Source organism: Malus sylvestris, chromosome 15 (assembly GCF_916048215.2).
Source record: "Malus sylvestris chromosome 15, drMalSylv7.2, whole genome shotgun sequence".
NCBI lineage: Eukaryota > Viridiplantae > Streptophyta > Magnoliopsida > Rosales > Rosaceae > Malus > Malus sylvestris.
This window is the reverse complement of record NC_062274.1, coordinates 14,794,985-14,815,978: the sequence shown is the minus strand read 5'-3', so window position 1 is coordinate 14,815,978 and position 20,994 is coordinate 14,794,985. Positions and strand designations below refer to the sequence as shown.

General features: G+C 35.1%; 2 protein-coding genes and 1 long non-coding RNA gene across 3 annotated transcripts; all 3 read left to right on the top strand.

The window, feature by feature from the left end:
• The first annotated feature begins 462 nt into the window (after window positions 1–462).
• Window positions 463–4,947, top strand: LOC126605747 (transcription factor bHLH68-like). Its single transcript, XM_050273182.1, has 9 exons — window positions 463–1,088; window positions 1,395–1,776; window positions 2,337–2,411; window positions 2,651–2,716; window positions 3,207–3,272; window positions 3,487–3,549; window positions 3,748–3,792; window positions 4,242–4,286; window positions 4,438–4,947. The coding sequence occupies exons 1-9, from the start codon at window positions 793–795 to the stop codon at window positions 4,573–4,575; spliced, it is 1,176 nt and encodes a 391-aa protein (XP_050129139.1). The 5' UTR covers window positions 463–792; the 3' UTR covers window positions 4,576–4,947.
• Window positions 4,948–13,097: 8,150 nt separating this feature from the next.
• Window positions 13,098–15,049, top strand: LOC126604894 (uncharacterized). The gene is made up of 4 exons (XR_007616782.1): window positions 13,098–13,401; window positions 13,494–13,603; window positions 14,119–14,185; window positions 14,857–15,049. It is a non-coding gene; the product is annotated as an uncharacterized LOC126604894 (long non-coding RNA).
• A 3,178-nt stretch (window positions 15,050–18,227) lies between these two features.
• Window positions 18,228–20,807, top strand: LOC126604516 (bark storage protein A). The gene is made up of 5 exons (XM_050271794.1): window positions 18,228–18,569; window positions 19,021–19,088; window positions 19,359–19,514; window positions 19,663–19,914; window positions 20,344–20,807. The coding sequence occupies exons 1-5, from the start codon at window positions 18,323–18,325 to the stop codon at window positions 20,680–20,682; spliced, it is 1,062 nt and encodes a 353-aa protein (XP_050127751.1). The 5' UTR covers window positions 18,228–18,322; the 3' UTR covers window positions 20,683–20,807.
• Window positions 20,808–20,994: the final 187 nt, after the last annotated feature.

Here is a 20,994-nt window from a genome sequence, read left to right as displayed (position 1 = left end):
ATGGCGTTCTAGGATTCATATAGCCGACCCCACTTAGTGGGAAAAGGCTTTGTTGTTGTTGTTGATAGAAAACTAAGTAGTATTTTCACCATCTTTTGGTTGATAAAGAGGATTTTATTAATTAATAGAGATATGCAAATTCTATGTATGTTTTTTGTATTTTATAATTTCTTAATAAATTCTTATTATCTTAAAGAAAAAAACATACCGTATTACAATTTACAATACACATGGATAACAATCACCCAGAGTAGTAAATATACATGTATAAACCTTGGCAGATGGGTTGATGGGACGGAGAGAAATATATTGTGAACTCAGAGTCACGCTAGTGAGATCCAATTTTTTTGTTTACTTAATTAATAGGAATTGCTACTACCTTTTCTGTCCCACTTTGAGATAAAGCAAAAGGAGGGAAAAAGTAAAGAAGGAAAAGAAAAACATAAAAAAAAGGGGAAGAAAGAAAAAAGCAGATCATTGTAATAAAGAAAAGGACCCAGCTTGCAAGAGAAATGAGAGAGGAAACAACAAAGACAAAGGCTCTCAAAACTCCATGATTATTCAAATTCTTTTAAAAGCAGGACCTGGGTTTTCCTCCTCCCTCTTGCTAGTAGACAATACCACTACTACTTAATCCAGTGGAGGCAGACCTCTCAAAGTTTCTACAAAGACTTGTTTTGGGAGCTTCAGAAAAAGACCCAAAAAGCTAAGGGAGCTGAAAACCCTAACTGGTTGATTGGAAGCTAGCTCAGTCGATTAGCTCTCATTCAGAATCAGAAGATAACAAGAGGCATGAATAGAGGTGGTTGCCAGAGCTCACCGGTGCAACAAATGATTGCCGGAAACCCTAACTGGTGGAGTATCAACAGCATGAGGCCACCAAGTACCCAACCATCTATGAATATTTCTCCTTTTTTTCAGCCTACTCCTCCTCCTCTTCCTCCTAATTTTTTAATCCCACAATTTGCACCCAGCAACAACAACACTTCCCCTTCTTCAACAACTTCTTCTTCAGGACTTGCCATTCCTTCTTGGCATATTGAGAATAACAACCAGGAGCTTCCAGAGTCTTGGAGCCACCTCCTCTTGTAATTATATTTTCTTAATTAGTACTCTTTTTTCTCTACAACAAAATACATATCTGCTTAGCCTGCTTTGCATGCATGGACTCAAATTTGATATTTTGTTGTGGGTGCTGTTAAAAAAGTCATTCTGCAGTACTCTTCTGTAAAAAAATTTCTCTTATTTTTTGTTGAATTTGGAATATAAAATGACATTTTTGAAGAGTGAATAACGGCTTGCTTGTTATATATAGATCATCAATTACTTATTAATTTTGATATTTTGTTATAGATAGATGACTGACTAATGGGTGCGTGGTTGTGAATTATCAGGGGTGGAATTGTAGGTGAAGATGAGAAAGGGGCAATCATGAGACAATTTCATCAAGCTGCTAAGAAATTGGAAAATTGGGATGAGCAAATATTAAATAGCACTCAAGCTCCAAATGCTCCTGTTGTGGACGTGAAGCAAGAAAACTCAGGAAATAGCAACGGCTTTGTGTACGGACATCATCACGGGAATGATCACATCCGAGGTTTTAATCCATCAGCTGCAGCTTTGTCTTCTTTGTCTCAGATTATGCAATCAACTGCTGCCTCTGCAGCCTCATCTCCTAAGTCATCGTGTGTGACGAGTTTCAGCAACAACAATATTTTGGATTTTTCTAGCAAGTCGGACGTGAGGCATCCACCACCACATCGGTCCTCTGATCAGGTAATAATTAACACTTTTTATATACAAGGTAATTAACCCTTAAGAGAGAGAGAGTCCATGACAAATTCATTTTCAATACGAAAATTATATATTATTGTTTTTCTAGAGTTTCCAAAATTATTCATTCCTTTTTGCTTTCAGATAAATTTAACCAGTTATTGTTAATACATGCTTTGAATGCGATGAGCTTAATTTTAATCTCAATATATGAAGATTAATATGCCATCAAATGAATTATAATTTATTTATTATGTGGTGCTTTTCTCTTTTTCAGTTTTTATTTCTTTTATTTTTTACATTTCTCATTCAAGTTGTTTGTTAAGTCCTTAATTTGGAAATGAAATGAATCAGCTTCCCTTTTTTTTACTCAAATAGTCATAAACTGGTTTATTTAGTATTAATTAAATGGTTAATTGGTTAAGAACTTAATACGGGGGTGATCAGTAAAAATTACTAAAGAGTTTAAGTAATATTAATTAATTGTACTCCTTTTCTTTGACAGAAAATTATACTCCGTTTTCATTTCTTTCTCTTCTTTGTTCTCTGTTTCTTTTGTGAAGTGTAACAGCACTGGAAATGGTGGGGCACTTAAGAGAGCAAGGGTTCAACCTTCTTCAACCCCAACTACCTTCAAGGTAACGCTTACAACTGAACTAATTACTCTCTCTCTCTCTGTCTCTCTCTCTCTCTCTCTCTCACACACACACACACAAAAGACAGGCACAAACACACACACATACACATCTGTAGGTAGAAGTATATAGTTGTCTTTCTCGAATGTCCATTTCTGATCAATCATGATGATTCTTTATCTCGTGTTTTAACTACAAGAGACCTCCACCTCTTATTTATGATAACTTACGTCTACATTCAGGTGAGGAAGGAGAAATTAGGTGACAGAATTACAGCCCTTCATCAGCTAGTTTCCCCATTTGGGAAGGTACGCCATGGCTCTTCCCCCTCAAGCGTCTAGCCTCTATCTTATGAAGCGAACAAGCCAAAAAAATTGTTTAACTTGGTGGTTGAAAATGAAATAATATATAGCACATCACTCATGGAATTCTTAATCAATAAACTGATAAAGTGTGAACTTTTTTTCATCAATTTTCGTACTAAAAGCTTCACTAATATTTACAGGTTGATATTTATTGACATTTTAAAAATATCATCGTGCTATACACAATTTTTTATTTATTTTTTGCTCTTTTATAAATTTATATTGCGTGATAATCTTTTTAAAATGTCCACAACAACTCCCTTATTTATATACACTACTTTTGTATTTGTTTTTGGTTGAAAACCCTAGCTAATATATTACTACTATACAATGGAGGGCTTTCTTTTTTACCTTTAAGCATTAAAAAAGACATGCAAGTAAGTATGAGTATGACTTTGGAGGGTTGTGGTGTGGCTTTGTATCTCTTTTGCAGACTGACACAGCCTCTGTTTTGTTAGAAGCTATTGGGTACATCAGATTCCTTCAGAGTCAAATTGAGGTAATATTTCTCTCTTTCTCTCTTCTTTTCATCAAAGCAAGACACAGGTCTTGAGTTGGTACTTGCAATTGGCCGTGATGGCACACAATCACACCGCTAAAGTTCTATTCTCTTCAGTTGTTCCTTTCAATTACTCTCTCTCTCTCTCCCCATAGTTTTTGAAGTGCTAAAAATACGATTCGTTTCATGCTTTTCTTTTCCCCCTTGGATGCAGGCCCTCAGTTCACCTTACTTGGGCAGTGGATCAGGAAGCATGAGGCAGCAGCCACAGTCCGCTGTAAGTAATTTTAAAAACAGGAAACAAAACTTACATTAACCTACTTTTTTTTCTCTCTTCGCAAAGCAACATCTCCATCCCCTTCCTGTATCTTCTTGCACTTGCAAGACTGTATACATATTAATAATTCATTAGTTATATCTTAGCCCCGTAATTGATTGATAATGGTGAATTAACTAAAAGTTTCTTGTTAATTAGGTTCATGGGGAGAGGAATTGTATGTTCCCTGAAGATCCTGGTCAGGTATATACACATGCTAGCTTTTTTAGTGGACCCATATTTACATCTTGAACTTAGTTTTGGAAAACCGCTAGACAACTGTATATGTATGTATGTATTGTTGGAGAGATTATATCTTGTCACCAGTTCATGTAAGAGTTTATTGGAAGAGTGATTCACTTTTTAAACTCGTGACAAATGTTTATTGAACAAGTAATGTATTAAATGGTGCATTGGTTGCAAGAAAATTTCTTCCTTAGTGTGTGGTATGTTTTAAGCAACTAAAGATAATTACTTTTTGAAAATCATATACAAAGCCATGCTCATCTTTAAAGCTTTCAATCTTTATAGATTAAGATAAAAAGAGAGAGGAATACATTATCATGTGACATTATCTTTTAATCATATGTTCGGGTCAAACTAATTAATTAGTCCATGCTAATTAAGTTGCTAATGCTTTGTTCTGATTACAGCTGCTCAATGACAATTGCATGAAACGGAAAGGAGCTTCTGAGCAGGTATATATTCCAATATTCCATGCATGCTTTGATAACAAGATAGTTAATCCTTTAATTTCTTCAAATATATCTTTCAAAGTAATGTTTAATACTTAATTTCTATAAAATTAAGCTGCTCGATTAAATTGGGTTTCTGGTTACACATTGTTAGGATCCTCATGAAGAGCCAAAAAAGGACCTGAGGAGTAGGGGCTTGTGTTTGGTTCCAGTTTCATGCACCCTCCAAGTTGGGAGCGATAACGGAGCTGACTATTGGGCTCCGGCGCTCGGCTGTGGAGGTTTTCAGTAAAATGACATTTTGGTGGCACACAGTACTACTACTACAACTCTAATTAAGCTAGTGACCGATCGAGCTTCATGGAAATTAATGATATAACATCACGAGCAGTCACTCTGCTAAATTCAAAAGGCTGATTGCTCATGATGCTATACAATATTTATTTAATCTGTGCGTTTATATACATACGCATGCTTGTGTGCGTTAATTTGGCGGGACTACGATGTCCTTAAACTCCCTAATTTTAAGTTTAATGTATCTATCTTTTCTTTTGCTTAATTCTACTGCTTGCTTCTATACCGCTGTATATATTCATGTATGTCCAGTACTGATTAGTAGTACTAGCCATTTTAAAGTTGATTAGAAAGCAGCATTTTGATTGAATCTTATTGATCATACTTTTAACTATATATATTAATTGTCTTGTCACTGACATAAGATTATAAGAAATATATACGTGCTATAAAATAAGTGAATTGGTAATACTACACGCATAATCACAAAAATTGCTATACTTCTAAGCTCATATTGTAGACATGTAAATTTGGTGAAATTAATTTTCACCAACAAATTAAATTTCAACTTGCCAGTTCTTAGGTGGCATGCACCATGGGTCCTACTAAATTGGACACATGGCTTGCGACTCATCTAATGGATGAGTTATCAAGATGGACATGTGTCAGCATCTAAAACTTTCGTCAAACAAATTAAATCAAGTACAAAAGGGGACAAATTAACTCGAATTTGATCAAATTATATCATTTAGGGTTTAATTTTCCAAATTTAAGATTTTAATTTAATTAAGAGTTAAATTTAATAATTAGCTCAAGTTAAATCTAATCACAAAATCAATCCCACAACTCACGAGATTTAGTGACAAGCCCCGATCCCAATGTTCGGGGCACAACCGGATGGCCACATGCTGGCCAACACCTGAGGGTGATGCAAGTCATTTAATGAATGCATATGTCGAGAACATATGAAACTTGAATATAAATTTCACACTAACTACACAAAGAAATTTTTATATACAAACCTTACCCAAAATAATATAATAATATTCAGCTATCAATAAAATGATAGTGATAATGCATGACATGTTCAAAGCATACATCTAATTCAGAATACAAGCGGAATGTGTAACAGAAAGTGCTATTACAAGTGATGTCAAAAGCAGAAAGGATGACACGATATTACTGGTAGGGGAATGCTTCGTAGCTCGGATCGTAAGCCTCGTTCCTATGTCCTGAGGGGACGCAAAACAAACATGAGTGGACTAAGTTGATATATAAGTAGTACAAACATAGTTATTCCACAACGTACTAACACCCAAAGTTTAGGAAAACTAATAGCATAATATGTGATAGGTTTTCCGAAAACCCTAGCATGTCATAAAACCTTTCAATAAAAAAAATATTGTATATAATGTGCTAAATAGTGGTATCATATATACTCGCCCGAAGGCAGGACATTCGCCCGTGTGCGGGACATATGCTCGTAGGAAGAACATACGCCCGTAGGCAGAACAATGACACTAGATAAGCACAAAACATTGAATATAATATCTTTCCAACATAAGTATATATATCTCAATGGAGCTCAGTAGCTCAAACATCATATCTCAAAACATCTTCATAGTATATAGTCATCCATCATATATACTACAAAGAACATGAAATTGATAAAGCATGGTATTCCAAAATATTCTCAGTAAAGCATGATATCTCATAAAAAGTAAAATCTAATTTACTAATAAAACGTAACCTTTAAATCATACTTTTCATGTATGCATTTCTAATAGCAAAATTATGCATTTTGGAAGGGGTCCACTCATAGATACTTTGTCATCGAAGAGCCGTGCGGGATAGGAAGGACGAAAACGCCGCTAATAAACGCACCTAAGCACATAAAGGATCCAATTAATAAAACTATACTAAAACGATTGGATTTGGGAAAACGGAACACGAATTTGGAATCAGGACGTCGAAATTAGTCTAGGAGGATTCCCGGTCGAAACCTGAAAAAGTCAACCCAAAGTCAACGTTGACGATCAACGGTCAAAGTCAAAGGGTTGGGTCAAAGTCAATGGGTCTGGGTCATGGGTTTGGGTTTGGGTTTAGGCTTAGTGGGTTTGGGCTTGGGCAATTGGGCTGGGTAATTGGGTCACAATTATAGGCTTGGGCTTGGTAGCCTGGCCCAAAAGGTCTGGGTTGGGCCGGCTACAAGATTGGATCTTGGATTTGGCTTTCAGGCTAATTAGGTCGGGTTGACGGTTTCAGGCCAAGGTTTGGCCGGTTTCTGGGCACAACTTCAAACGCTAATAACTTTTTCGATACTCAACCAAATCGAGTGATTCAAAAATCAAAGTTGTAATACTTAACAATATAAAGAGAATGATACCTTGAACGATGGCTAACTTGTTGTGGATTGGTCAAAAAATGCCTCGAAAGCACTAGAAATTGGGTAAATTTAAACGTTCATAACTTCTTCAATGCTCAACAAAATCAACTGATTCAAAAACAAAAATCATACTTCTCAACGAGACGAAGAGAATTGTACCTTTCTCGACAGCTAACTCGTTGTGGTTTGGTCATAAAATGGTCTGAAAGCTCGCGCCCCGACAATCTGGAAGGAAGTTCGAGGTGAGCTTGGGTGTTCTAGGCTCGTGAGTACGAGATGAAGCTCGTGGTGCTCTTGGTTTGGGTGGTGGTGGAAGTGTTATGTGTGTGAGTTCCAGAGAAGAGAGGGAGAGTTGTAGAGAAAGGGCTCGGGGAGAGGGAAGAGATAGAGAGAGAGAAAGTGACGGGAGAGGGAGAGAGAGAAAGAGTTGTATTATAATGCAAATGAATAGGAAATATCCCAAAAAGGAAAGGGAGAATCCAGGTAGGGTGAGGGGATAAGGGGACAAAATTTCCATATGGGTCCCCCTTGGTTTGTAGTTTAAGAACGTACAAGACAAAACACATGATATCTGAAAACGTTCGACGTTCGAACGTAGAATCTTAGTTATAAATCCGAATCTGAATTTGTTCACGCCTACACGTTCATGGTGATAAATACGATAAGAATAATTTAATAAAATTAAAACTACGCGTTTCGATGAGACGGTCAAACAAAGTCAACTCAATGGTAAAAAGGTAATTTCATAAGTCTGACCATATGAAAATTACACTTAAATTGGGACGGGGTTTCACATTTAGAATGAGGGCTCTAAACTAAGACTCAATAATTCTTATAAATACGAGGCTCATTCTCAAGAAAGAGGACTTTAGAGAGAAACGAAGCCAGCATAAGACTTTGGAGAAACCGAAAAGCTCTCTAGCCAAAGAAAACACCAAACACACAAACACTTTTGTGTTCTTCATCATGCTTGTGAAGAATTAACTAGCGCAACAAGCACGTGCTGATTCATCTACCATCAAAGTTGAAGATCACCCACCACATGAAACTTCTCGTGGTCCCATTTCATTCAAGATCAAGTGTTCATCACCCTTGTAAAAGAATAACTACACAGAGATTGTAACCCTAAATTCATTAATACAAAATAATTATTTTTGTACACATGTTCTTATTTCTTTCGTTGCAGAAAATTTCGTGTTTACAAATTTGACATGCCCGGTGGGATAATCTCTTCTAATCTCTTTCTCCAAGGGATTTACCTCCAATCTAAGCAATGTCGTTGAAGAAGGCTCTAGTTGCACCCGTGAAAGCATGCAAGAACGTGATTGCTTTCACCACAAGGCGGGATTATGCTAGCATCGTCTCTCGAAACCAGACGAACGTATGCATCTCAACCTGACACATCGCAAAAACAGTGTTTCCGATCAAATCCCATAAAGTTCGCTGCAAGAATCAATCATCCATCAAATTTGTCACTCAAAGTAAGTTGAAGGCTTATGCCTAATATATTGCTGCCATGGCATATCAGCTCATGTCGCACGGGGTCCAAACAAGACAATAATTTATGTTGTTTCACTGGGGACAAAGAAGCTGGTCTCTCGAAGCAATGAGAGGTGTTCTCCATGATTGAGATATTCAATAGAACAATCATCCTTGCATGCTTATGGGTCCATGCTTGGATAGTCACCAAAAGAAGAAGATTGCAACGATGCCTCGAAGTCCTCTGACTCATCTAGTTTCATGGTAATGCAGGTGATGGTGGTGGGAGTCACTTTTGTTGATGAACAAGTAGCCAAATGGCCTAAGCGAGCGAGAAGTTGACGAAGACCATTAAAGAGAAAGACATACAGATCAAGTCGCTCATGAGCAAGCTAAATGAAAGACAATGGTGGTGAGTCAAGCAGCGGTTCACCTCATCTAAGTAAAGAGGCCCGTCAAGAATTCACCTCTGACTAGGAAGGAGAAATCAAAATGTTGTTCTGTTTCAGTGGTATCTTTGTTAGTCCAACAAACTCTATGACATGATCTCAACACCATTAAAGCACAATATCGAAGTCCTTCCCAAAATTCACTCATGTACTCCAAGTCGTACACAAAAAGGTTTAATAACTTCGAATGCTGACGGGATATCAGCCTTTCAAATTCTTGCAGTTCAATGGAAAAGGCAACTCTAAGCAGCATATTGCCTACCTTATTGAGATTTGCAACCATCATCAAAACATTGCTGGCGCCACCACCTATCATCACCATTAGCATTGTTGCCTCGCCACTTCCAACCACAATCATCATCGTCACTGCCATCGCTACTACCACAATTACTTGTCATCGTCATTACTACTGCCACATCCACCATTAGCGTTACCATCACCATCACTCACCATCATCACTGTTGCTGCTACCACAATCCACTATTACCATCACCATCGTCGCCACCATGGTCACCACCATCACTGTCATTGTTGTCGTCATCACCCACCATCGTCATCAACTTCACTGAGCCACCACCGCCACTCACCATCATCATCGCCAATATTGTTGCCTCCAGTAGTACATTTCCTAACTTTTCATGTCACACTTTATATTAATGACTCAATATACACATTAAATTTTGTATTTGAAATTCCTCATTCTTTTAGGTAAGCCAAACAAGAGAATTCACAAAATTTTGAAAAATAAATTTCCATTATTTAAGATTTCATTATTTTGAAATTTCTTAGAAATTTTAAATTTTCTAATGCAAAAATAGGGTAAAGTTAACAACAAAAATTAGAGGTTCATTGCCTTTTGTACTTTCTCTAATTTTTCCTAACGCGGGTTACTCTTATATCCACCTATTTGAGATGGGATTTGGATCCATTAATAAGGGCCAGTGGGACTACTTAAGCCTGATTAGTTAAGATTGAGAAAAACTTTGGCATCTCGAAATTAGCCATGGGCTGCCAATCACCTTATCTACTCACTACTACAAAATACGCTTTACGCGACGAAATAAGTTTGTTGTGCAAAGTACAATTTCGTTGCACAAAACCTTGCGCGACGAAATTTTGGTCTCGCATGGTTCGTCTCGCAAAGCTCGTGGCGATAGGGTTTGCGCGATGAAAATTAATCATCGTCACACAAAGCTACTTTGTGCGACGAATTAGTTTGTCGAGCAAAGCATCATTGCGCAACGAAGATAACGTCACGCCAAGCTTTGCGCGATGAAATATTTTAAATTTTGTTTAATTAAAATAAATTAATTTAATATTTTGCGCGACGAAATATTTTGTCGCACAACATTTTTGACTTTTTGTTTTATTATTTCTCATATATTAATTTAATTATATTAATTGTTTATGCACCGAAATATTTGGTAGCGCAAGATTTTTCAAATTTTTACTTTTTTAATTTAATTTAATTGTATGATTTTATTTTTTTTAAATTACTTTAATTTAAATTGACATATTCAAAATAAAATTACATATGAAAAATAGTGATCAAATTATCCAATATATATATATATATATATATATATATATATAATATATTCAAAATGTACACATAAATTAACAAAGTACAATAATAAAATCCTAATACAAGTCTATTGTGGTGGTAGTGGCGGGAGATATGTTTCGATAGCGTCCTAATCCTCAACTTTAGCCATCAAAGTCTCGACGATTCCGTACAGAAAAAATAGATATGGTCAAATAACAAAAAAATAACAAAAAATTGGCATAATCTCCCCTAAAATTGGTATACCCTAAATTCGACCCCAAACTCCACTCCTCATCCTATACTCGACCCCAAACCCCGCACCAAACTCAAAACTAACTCCAAAAACACATACTAATGAAAAAAATTAAAATTTGGGGAGAATATACCTTTTGGCAAGATTGAGAGTGAGTGAGAATGAGAGGGAGGAGTAAGTGTGAGAGAATTAAAGGAAATAATGAGAGAGAGATGAGAGAGTGAGTGAGAATGAGAGATAGTGAAGAAAGAGAAGAGAGATTAAGTGAGAGGAGTGAGTTTGAGAGAGAGGGTCAAATTTGGGGAGAGGGAAAGAGAGAGGAGAGGTAAGAGTAGAGAAAAACATTGAGAAAATTGTGGAGGAGTTATTTTGGTTTTAAAAACGGTATCACTTTGCGCGACGAAGTATACGAGTTTGCTCGACGAAATATTGGTCGTGCAAAGTCTTAAAAAAAATTCCCGTGTCCCATTTTTTTGCCCACTCAAATTTTTAGAGTTTGGTGCGACGAAGTGTTGGTCGCGCAAAGTTTTGCGTGACGAAAAATTGGTCACGCAACCCCTAAAATTTGGCGCGACGACTAAAATTTTTTTTTAATTCCCACGGCCCATTTTTGGTGCCCGCTCAAATTTTTAGAGTTTTGCGTGATAAAGTGTTGGTCGCGCAAAGTTTTGCGCGACCACTTGAATAAATTTTTTAAAAAAAATTTCTTGCGTCCCATTTTTGGTGGCCGCCCAAATTTTTATAGTTTGGTCTCGTAAAGTTTTGCGTGACGAAAAATTGGTCGTGCAAAGTCTTAAAAACAAAAATTTTAATCCCGCGTCCCATTTTTGGCTTATGTCCAAATTTAAGGATTTTGTGCGACTAATTATTGGTTCGTCGCGCAAAATTTATACAAATAATTTTTGTAAATAATAAAAAGGAAAATAATAAAATTTACTGAAAATGTGACTTTACTCCTTTCATATTCAATTTTTTTACATAAAACCCACAATAATATATTTTTCTAACAAAAACCCGATCCGCACTACAATAATAAATTTAAAGCTACTTAATAAATATATATACCATTCAATTTTTTAAGTGTTATACATACAAAATAAATAAATTTAAAGCTACTTAGTATATATATACACACACCATTCAACGATCCAACCGTCAAACTTGTTTGTATATACTTTGAGATCATATACGCCAAAAATTGCAAAAAAAAATATATTCAAAGATCAAGTAACGGTTATTTTAACTCCGATTTTGATGATTTTTTACAGCTACATTCCTTAATCCTATATGAATACAATGATTGAATTCGATCTTCAATTTAAAATATTTACACTAGTGCAGGTTATACATAATAAAAGTATAAATAAACTGTAAGTGTTAGTGAATCTATTGTTTATATGGGATACGCATTCTACGAAATTGGTTTCAACGATCAACCGTCAAACTTGTTTATATATATTTCGAGATCGCATACGCCAAAAATCACAAAAACCAAACATTCAAAGATCAAGTTACGGGACAAAACCTTTCGATGGTTATAGACGAAAAATTACGATTTAACGGCTATTTTAACTCCGATTTTGATGATTTTTTACAGCTACACTCCTTGATCCTATATGAATACAGTGACTAAATTCGATCTTCAATTTAAAATATTTCCACTATACTTAATGAAAATATAAATAAACTATTTAAGTGTTAGTGAATCTATTGTTTTGATGAGATATGCATTCTACGAAACTAGTTGCAACGATCCAACCATCTTGTTTGTATATACTTCGAGATCATATACACCAAAAATCACAAAAAACAAACATTCAGAGATCAAGTAACGGGACAAAACTTTTCGACGGTTATAAACGAAAAATCACGATTTAACGGTTATTTTAACTCCAATTTTGATGATTTTTTACAGTTACACTACTTGACCCTATATGAATACAATGACTAAATTCGATCTTCAATTTAAAATTTTTATACACTACTCGATACCACAAAATCTTATGTTATACTTAATGAAAATATAAATAAACTCTTTTAAGTGTTAGTGAATATATTGTTTTGATAAGATATGCATTCTACGAAACTAGTTTCAACAATCCAACCATTAAACTTGTTTGTATATGTGACGACCCATCCCAAATTTTCCTATGTAATTTCTCCCCGAGTATGTGTTTTGACGACTATGCCTTACTGGCAAGTGACGTGGACTTATTCTTATCGCTTTCCATTTTATTTCTCGCTATCGCATTTAAATTGTACGCGCTAGTACGAGTAGACGTAGATTTTAAAGTGTAAAAATATCTACTTCGGATAGATTTCGATTTCCTTTTACTGTAGGAAATATAGAAATCTATCCCTTGGATTCCTTTTAAACCCATCCCGTGCACTCTCTGCATCACTCCACTTTCAGCTATTCCATCCCATCTTTTCTGTATGTTTTGTCCCCCCTCTATCAGAAAAAGCAAAGAAAATTTGAAAACTTATCTCTTCTTTCTCTCTATCCCGTGAGCTCTCTCTCCCTCTGCAACTCCATGAGCAAGTTCTAAAACTCATAGATCAAACAAACAAACTACATCATCATGCTCATCTCAGCCCCACGATCACGACCATACCCCTGGTTCGTGTGTTGACCGAGTTTTGAACGTCCAACTCGGAAGGTCCGACTCAGCGAGTTCGATACTATGGTTTTCAAGCCATGCATGGCTAAGGTAAGCCTTAAGAAACCCTTAGAACCTTCATTTCACTTCTATGGGTTGTTATTGATCCTTTGTTTGTGTTTTGAACATGTGGTTTTACCCAGAAACTCGAGAAGAAGGAGAACCCGAAGTTTTTCGTACAAGAACCGTGGCCATTTAGTCATTTTCAAACCATTTTTCTGGTCAACCTCGACCACAACTGGACTTCTTCTAGGTACAAACTTGTTCTCTACATTCCTAAATTCAAAATGGCTTTTGAATCACTGAGTTTGGTTAAGTAACGAGTTAGAAATCAACTCTGGAAGTTGGGAAGAAAATTTTAGTTTTCTAGAAAATTTCAGCCGTGGTCGTTTGGCCACTTTCAGACCGAATTTCTGAACAACACGGACTATATTCGAACTTTCTGTAAATTGGGATCGGTAGATCACATTCCTAGCTTTAATTTGGCTTTTGTTGAAGTGAATTTGGTTGAGAATCGAGCTCGTTATGGGCTCTGGAAGTTGACCCAAAAATCTGCAAAACTGTAGATTTTCGCGAAGAAGGCGAGTACAGTGTACTCGCGGGGGCGCGTCCAACCTTCGGCCGGCTCGTGGTTGGTACGTACGCGTTCGTGTCGTCGAGTAGATCGATTTCATATATTTATACCCTAGGTTTAAGCAAACTATGGGCGTTTTATTTAGGTTTTCGTTATGTGCTTTAATTAATGTTATTTAGTTATTTCACATATAGGAGAAACTTATTCCGAGGATTTTCGAGGCCAAGCTAGGCTCGGGGGCTACGACCCAGCGACGTACTTGTGAGTGGGCAATTGTTTTATACATATATATATTTATAGTTTCCATAAGTGCGTATTTACTTCATTTTTACGCCTATATTGCCTAGTATCATTATTGTGATATAAATTGCGATAAATGCTGCTATATGGTTGCGATATTACTATCATGGCATTCATACATACTTGTGTACATGCTCATCTTGCTGCGCCCGGTGTTAGTACTCGCCCCAGGGCCATGACCAGTCTTTCACGTGTATGTTCACATCTGCACCGTTCGCTCACCTTGGATCCAAGTTTAGGTGCCAGTCTTGTCGGGTAGATTGCATTAGGCGATCCGACTTGTATGTGGTGTGCTTTTGCACCAGTTTCACGTGATCGTAGTATTAGAGCATATTGATTACACCCAGTCCTGTTCGTGTCAGAAACCATCTGTTCGAACTTGTGTGTCAGCTTAGATGGATGAGCACTTAGTTATATTGATTATCACATGATTATTATTGTGGCATATGATACATCATTTACTTGACATATTTCTGGTTATATGGCTGATATATTGGATTTTCATACTTACGTAGTATGTATTGAGGAAACTATACTTGTTTTACGGCGAGGGGTTAGTATATTCAAAGATAAAGGTTTTCTTATAAGCATTGTTTTACTGACCCACTCAACTTTGTTTTTCACCCCTCCAGGACCTAGATAGCTGTACTCTCTGTGGCACTCGAGGAATCACGGCAGTTCTGACATTTCCTTCTGTTTAGATGTATGAACTTATCACTACTATGTAATAAGTGTACTTTGGTTGCCTTGACTACTCTTTCGTAGTCTCACTGTCTATTACGCTCTGAATAATTGCAGTGGGTTCAACCCACAAATTGCGCACTCTTTCACTGTTTAGTCCTAATTAGTTTTAATTTTATTCACTTTTTGCATCACTTACTCTTATGGTTACGTCACCTCACGGTGACAGCCAGCATGCTTCGACCTTTCCAGGTCGGGGTGTGTCAGTATATATTTCGAGATCATATACACCAAAAATCACAAAAAACAAACATTCAAAGATCAAGTAACGGGACAAAACTTTTCGACAGTTATAAACGAAAAATTAGGATTTTGATGATTTTTTACAGCTACACTCCTTGACCCTATATGAATACAATAAACTAATTCGATTGTCAATTTAAAATATATTTTTCGAACAAAAATTCGATATGAACTACAATAATATATTTTTCTAACAAAAACCCGATCCGAACTACAATAATAAATTTAAAGCTAGTTAATAAATATATATACCGTTCAATTTCTTAAGTGTTATGCGTACAAAATAAAAAAACGAAAATAAATTGGTTTAGGAGACGAAATATTTGAATTATGTTGCGCAAAGATTTTAAAAACTAATTTTTTTTAATTTTTGTAATGACTTTGCTCGACGATGTTTTTTCGTTACACAAAATTTCATCGCACAAAATTTCATTGCGCAAAGTGATTTTGTGCGACGATAAATTTTTCGTCATGCAAATTTTTGCGTGACGAACTTTAGAGTTTGGTCGCGCAAAGTGACTTTGCACGACGATGTATGTTTCGTCGCGCAAGAGGTTTTTTTTACTAGTGACTCTTCTGAATCGATGCCCATATTTTGTGGTGTCTTTTAGTTTAGGACAAGGATTGTCTACCCTCCTATTTTTGGTGCCCTTCCATGCCCTCCTGTTTTATGTGGTCACGGTTAAGCCACGTTAATATTTTATATTATTTTTTTTATAGAGATAATAAGATAAAAGTAAATAGTAATATAAAATGTTGACGTGGCTTAACCGTGACCACACAAACAGGAGGGCATGGAAGGGCACCAAAAATAGGAGGGTAGACAATCCTTGTCCTTTAGTTTAAGCCCACTTTCGACATTGACAAGTTCTCCAAGTTCTCCAAGTTAAAAAATAAATAAAAAATAAAAAAGGGTCATCATTTGACTCCACCTTAGTCACGTAATGAAACGTAACGTAACGGAAAGTCCTCCCTCCACGTGTTTTTTTGACCATTGGGAAGAGGGGGAAGAAAATAGAAGGAAAGAGAGTTCTTCAATCAAAGAATTTGAATAGTCTTCAACATTTTGATTTATTTTGTTTCCAATTATTCAATTAATTAATCATGTCACTATGACTAATCTTAATCTCAACTGGTCTTAGCTACTTTTCTTCGTTTTCTGAATAGATCATTTTTTATTTTAGATAGAAGTGTTTATACATATAGCGCTTTACTATAATAGTAGAAAGCAATAATGCATATTCACTTTGATACAAGTTTGATTCTTATCGATTATCTTCATTCCTAACATTTAATTATCTAACCCACTTACGTTATCATTTGTAAAAAAAGAAAGGGTGTTCATATTATGATATAACTCCTATTATATTTCAAGTGTTATTAAATTAAGGGGTTTTGTTAACTTTAATCATTCTAGAAGAATGAAATTTAAAATAAACCTGGTGTTAGATTACATAATGATTATAGTCCCTTGATGTGTTCTTAATTCAAATAATTAATATGCATTTTATTTAATGTCTCCCATTAAATATTTAAATTTAATAAAATACAAATTTTAATTTATTTTTTGAATAAAAAAAGTTTTTTTTTTTTTTATTTTATTTAACATTCTTCAAACTTGAAAGACTCAATTAATGTATCTAAACATATGTATTGAAATGTATTATATTGAACTAATGTATTTAAATGTTAGTACCGAAATGTATGTACTGAAATATATGCACCAAAATGTATTATATTAAATTAATGTACCTAAATGTGTGTACCAAAATGTATGCACTGAAATATATTCTATTGAATTTATGTACCTAAATGTTTGTATCGAAATGTATGTACCGAAATGTGCGTACCTAAATGTATGCAGTGAAATGTATTATAATGAATTTAATGTACCTAAATGAAGAAAACAAAGTACATCGAAATATATTATATAACAAAAATTAGTTTATCTAAATGTTTACAACAAAATATACTACGATAAATGAAATGAAAATTAATACATTAAAATTAGGAAGAAAAAAAGAAATAATTAAAAAAATGCAAATGTAATTAATAAATGAGGTTATTAATGTATTAAGGGACTAAAATTATATTTTAATCTTAATTTTAATCTAAAAGTCATATTTGCCAATTATTAGAATGAAATTTTCTATTAACAACAAAAATTCATATTGAAATGTGAAAGTAAGATAACAGCTAGCCATTCAAACGGGATTTGAAAAGTCGGATCCTAAAACTATGTTAATCCATCTAGCTGAATGTATGGCTAAGTTTAATCTACCAATCAGCTCGAATCTATGGATGATGCCATAATACATGCCGCATTAAGCACCTTGTAAGTAGTTGAGAACATTGGTTCTATCCTATTTGTATGTGTTTATCTATTTCATTATGTCAATTTCAAGGGTATAGTCTAGTGAAAAGTGAAAAAAAATGGTTTGGAATCTCTAACTCAAAGTTCGAATTCCCTTGGATGTATTTTCTTAGGCTACCGACTCTGTTTTTACATGCATATTGTATGACACGAGGCATGTTGTCATTTCATATGGTACCGAAATTGTATGGTGGAATATTTTCTATATTCAAAACAATCTCCCTCAACACATTATAATTGAAAAAAATTGTCGTATCATAATTTCTCATCAATATTGGATAGACACATAACATCTATTATCACCATGTTATATTAGTATATCACTATCACGTGCAAAAAAGAGAACACTTGATTGTATACATATATCATGTGCCACCCAAGAATCGCTCCATGTACCTTGGTGCATAGCGTGGTGTGAATTGTTTGAATAGTAATCAAACCAATCAAATTCTAATTTACACACGTTTATTTAGGTTGAATCAAATTATAATACGTTTTGTGTGTTGACTTCGCACATCCATCAATGAACCATAAGATTCCTAGTGTTGACCTTTTTATGCGTAGACAAAATAATACAAAGAATATTCATTCTTAATATTTTTCTTAAGTTAATAGTTTTCACATTTCTTGATTCAAACCACCTCCCATGCTTTCTTGAACAGTTTATAAATGTACCATTCTCCACTGCAAGTCTGCAAAGGGTCATCAAGTTTTGTGGATTAATTATTAGACCGGTTTAGATGGAGGGAAGGAGGGAGATGGAGAGCCGTTTGCGGATGGAGTTGATGGTTTTTCTTGTGTTGGTTTTGGGGTTTAGCAGTAGATCCTATGGTGCAGTTTCTCACAGTACCATGAACAAGATTTATAGAATAAACAAAGAAGGTCCATATTTGGGCATTGTAGTACCAAATTTCTTTGAGATGAACCCTCTTCTTCAATCTACAAGCTTTGTGGCTGATCAGAAGCTACCGTATTTGGATTTTGCTGGTAAGCATAAAATTACACACACACACACACACACACACACACACACACACACACACATATATATATATATATATATATATTCATTAAGTTTTATATAAGTACATGGGTGTTTTTTGAGTGCTATGTACATATATTTCCTAAAAGAAACTGATTTCTCACTCTATTTTCTTATTCTGCATCTTTGTTGAATTTTTGTCCTTTAATTTTATTTATTTATTTATTCAATCAAAAGGACCAAAATAAACAAGAGTGTATATGGAGAAAAATGAGTATGCGGAAATCAGTATCATTTGCTAAAATGTTTATCGTTATAGCTCATGGTATATATAAGTTTTGTTGTTGTTGCTTTTCTTGCCTTTACACGTTCTATTCTGAAATTTATAAATACATAGAATATTGTAATTGAAAGAAAATTAACTTTGGACCAAATTCTACATACTCAATTTGACAGGAAGAAGGTTTCGAATCGGACAATTGGAAGACAAAAAGGTTATAATTGTTATGACTGGATTGAGCATGGTATGTTTAATTATGCAGATGACCATCTGTTTTACTTTAATTAATTTCTTTGGTCAGTGCATATCATAGATAATGTATTTAATAAATGATGTAGAAATTGGGTTTGGCTTCAATACTACGAGTGTATTATATCTGTTAGATTCAACTTTCACAATTATTAAATCTTTTAGTGTAAATCTTAACCATTTACTTCCCGTATCATTCAATATTATTGAAGTATTTTATGTGGAAACCTGCTGCAAAAAAATTGATGTAGCAACCTGTGAAAAGCTCAATGCAGGCATCTCAACTCAATTACTACAAACCCTATTCATGGTGAAAGGTGTTGTACACTATGGAATTGCTGGAAATGCAGATCCCCAACTCCAAATTGGAGATGTCACCATCCCTCAATTTTGGGCTCATACAGGCCTTTGGAATTGGCAGGTATAAAACACTAATTTTCTTTAGAAAATTGGCTTTTGTTTGGTAATCCCAGTTAATTGAATATCCAATTAATGGAAAAATTGGTAGCTTGCTCTTTAGTAAATATGACCAACTTTAATATCTTCTTTTGTCATTTGAATGCATGCAGAGGTTTGGAGATGGGCCTAATGATGAATTGTCCTTAGAATCATTTGGAGACTACACAAGAGAAGTTGGTTATATAAAATTTTCAGATTTTAGTAACAAAACCAAAGTTGGAACTTCTGTTCCCAATCTCCTGAACAGTGCATGGTATCAGCCAGAAGAGACCTTCCCAGTCCATGGCACTCCGGAAGTTAGGCAACATGCCTTTTGGGTTCCAGTCAACCACAAATATTTTTCACTTACCAAGAAACTAGAGGTAATTGGCATCATCTATATGGAATCCTAAACTAATTACAGAAAATATGAAATTAAGGTTTTTGGCCCAAACTATGATTTTGTTCCATGCAGTTTTAGAGAAATTCCACTTTAGTTTCTCTCTAGGTTCAGTTGTCTCAAATTTTTTTCAACAAAATTAGCATTTTATTAAAGGCATGTCTGCGGTGTTTCTACACCCCAAACACGTCCAGTTTATGTCACTCGCAAGCTAATTATGTCCGAAGAAAATAGACAGAATTAAGCTATTGTTGTTGAATGACATCAGTCACTAAAATACAGAGGTTAAATCACAAAAATTAAAACTACAGCTATCAGATTGGAATTTAACTAAAACTACAAGAACTAAAATCATGATTTGGGCTTTTTCGTTTTGTGTTTTAGTAACTTGTCAGTTATATTTTCAACACAGGGTTTGAAGTTGGGGAGCTGTGTCAATACAACTTGTCTTCCAAGAACACCCAAAGTGGTGGCAGTCCAAAGGGGGATTAGTGCAAATGTGTTTGTTGACAATAGTGCATACAGAGAATTCTTGAATTCCAAATTCAATGCCACCCCAATAGACATGGAAAGTGCTGCAGTGGCTCTTGTATGTCACCAGCAGAACACACCGTTTATCGTAATTAGAGCTCTCTCTGATTTGGCTGGTGGAGGATCCTCTCTCTCCAATGAAGCCAACACCTTTGCGTCATTGGCAGCTCAAAATGCAGTTGATGTTGTACTCAGATTCGTTGCCTTGTTGTCTCCATAGTTTCACCATAAAACGACACACTTCCATTGATCGGTGGACTGTAATTTGGAATAATTGAGGTTTATATATATATGTGTGTGTGAATTTCTTATGCGTAGTGAAAACGAAGCTCAGTTTTTGGTTTTTTTTTTGTTTGTTATTTGAGCCTAGACAACTTTGGATTCATGGTAACATAGTGCTCGTGAACCAATGAATGTCTGTCTTTTACGGAAGTTTATAAGAATGCTTAAAGGAATACAGTTGGCTCCTTATGGAACAAGTCATTATTTCTTACAAACAAATCATCGTTTAAGAAGTCATTTTCTGACAAAC

Bases quoted from the DNA above. Each gene is read 5' to 3' on its own strand.
- LOC126605747 (XM_050273182.1), top strand. From the start codon at position 793: ATGAATAGAGGTGGTTGCCAGAGCTCACCGGTGCAACAAATGATTGCC. The intron at 3,273-3,486 runs GTAATATTTCTC...CCTTGGATGCAG, and splicing joins TCCTTCAGAGTCAAATTGAG to GCCCTCAGTTCACCTTACTT. The intron at 3,550-3,747 runs GTAAGTAATTTT...CTTGTTAATTAG, and splicing joins GGCAGCAGCCACAGTCCGCT to GTTCATGGGGAGAGGAATTG.
- LOC126604516 (XM_050271794.1), top strand. From the start codon at position 18,323: ATGGAGGGAAGGAGGGAGATGGAGAGCCGTTTGCGGATGGAGTTGATG. The intron at 19,089-19,358 runs GTATGTTTAATT...ACCTGTGAAAAG, and splicing joins TTATGACTGGATTGAGCATG to CTCAATGCAGGCATCTCAAC. The intron at 19,915-20,343 runs GTAATTGGCATC...TTTTCAACACAG, and splicing joins CACTTACCAAGAAACTAGAG to GGTTTGAAGTTGGGGAGCTG.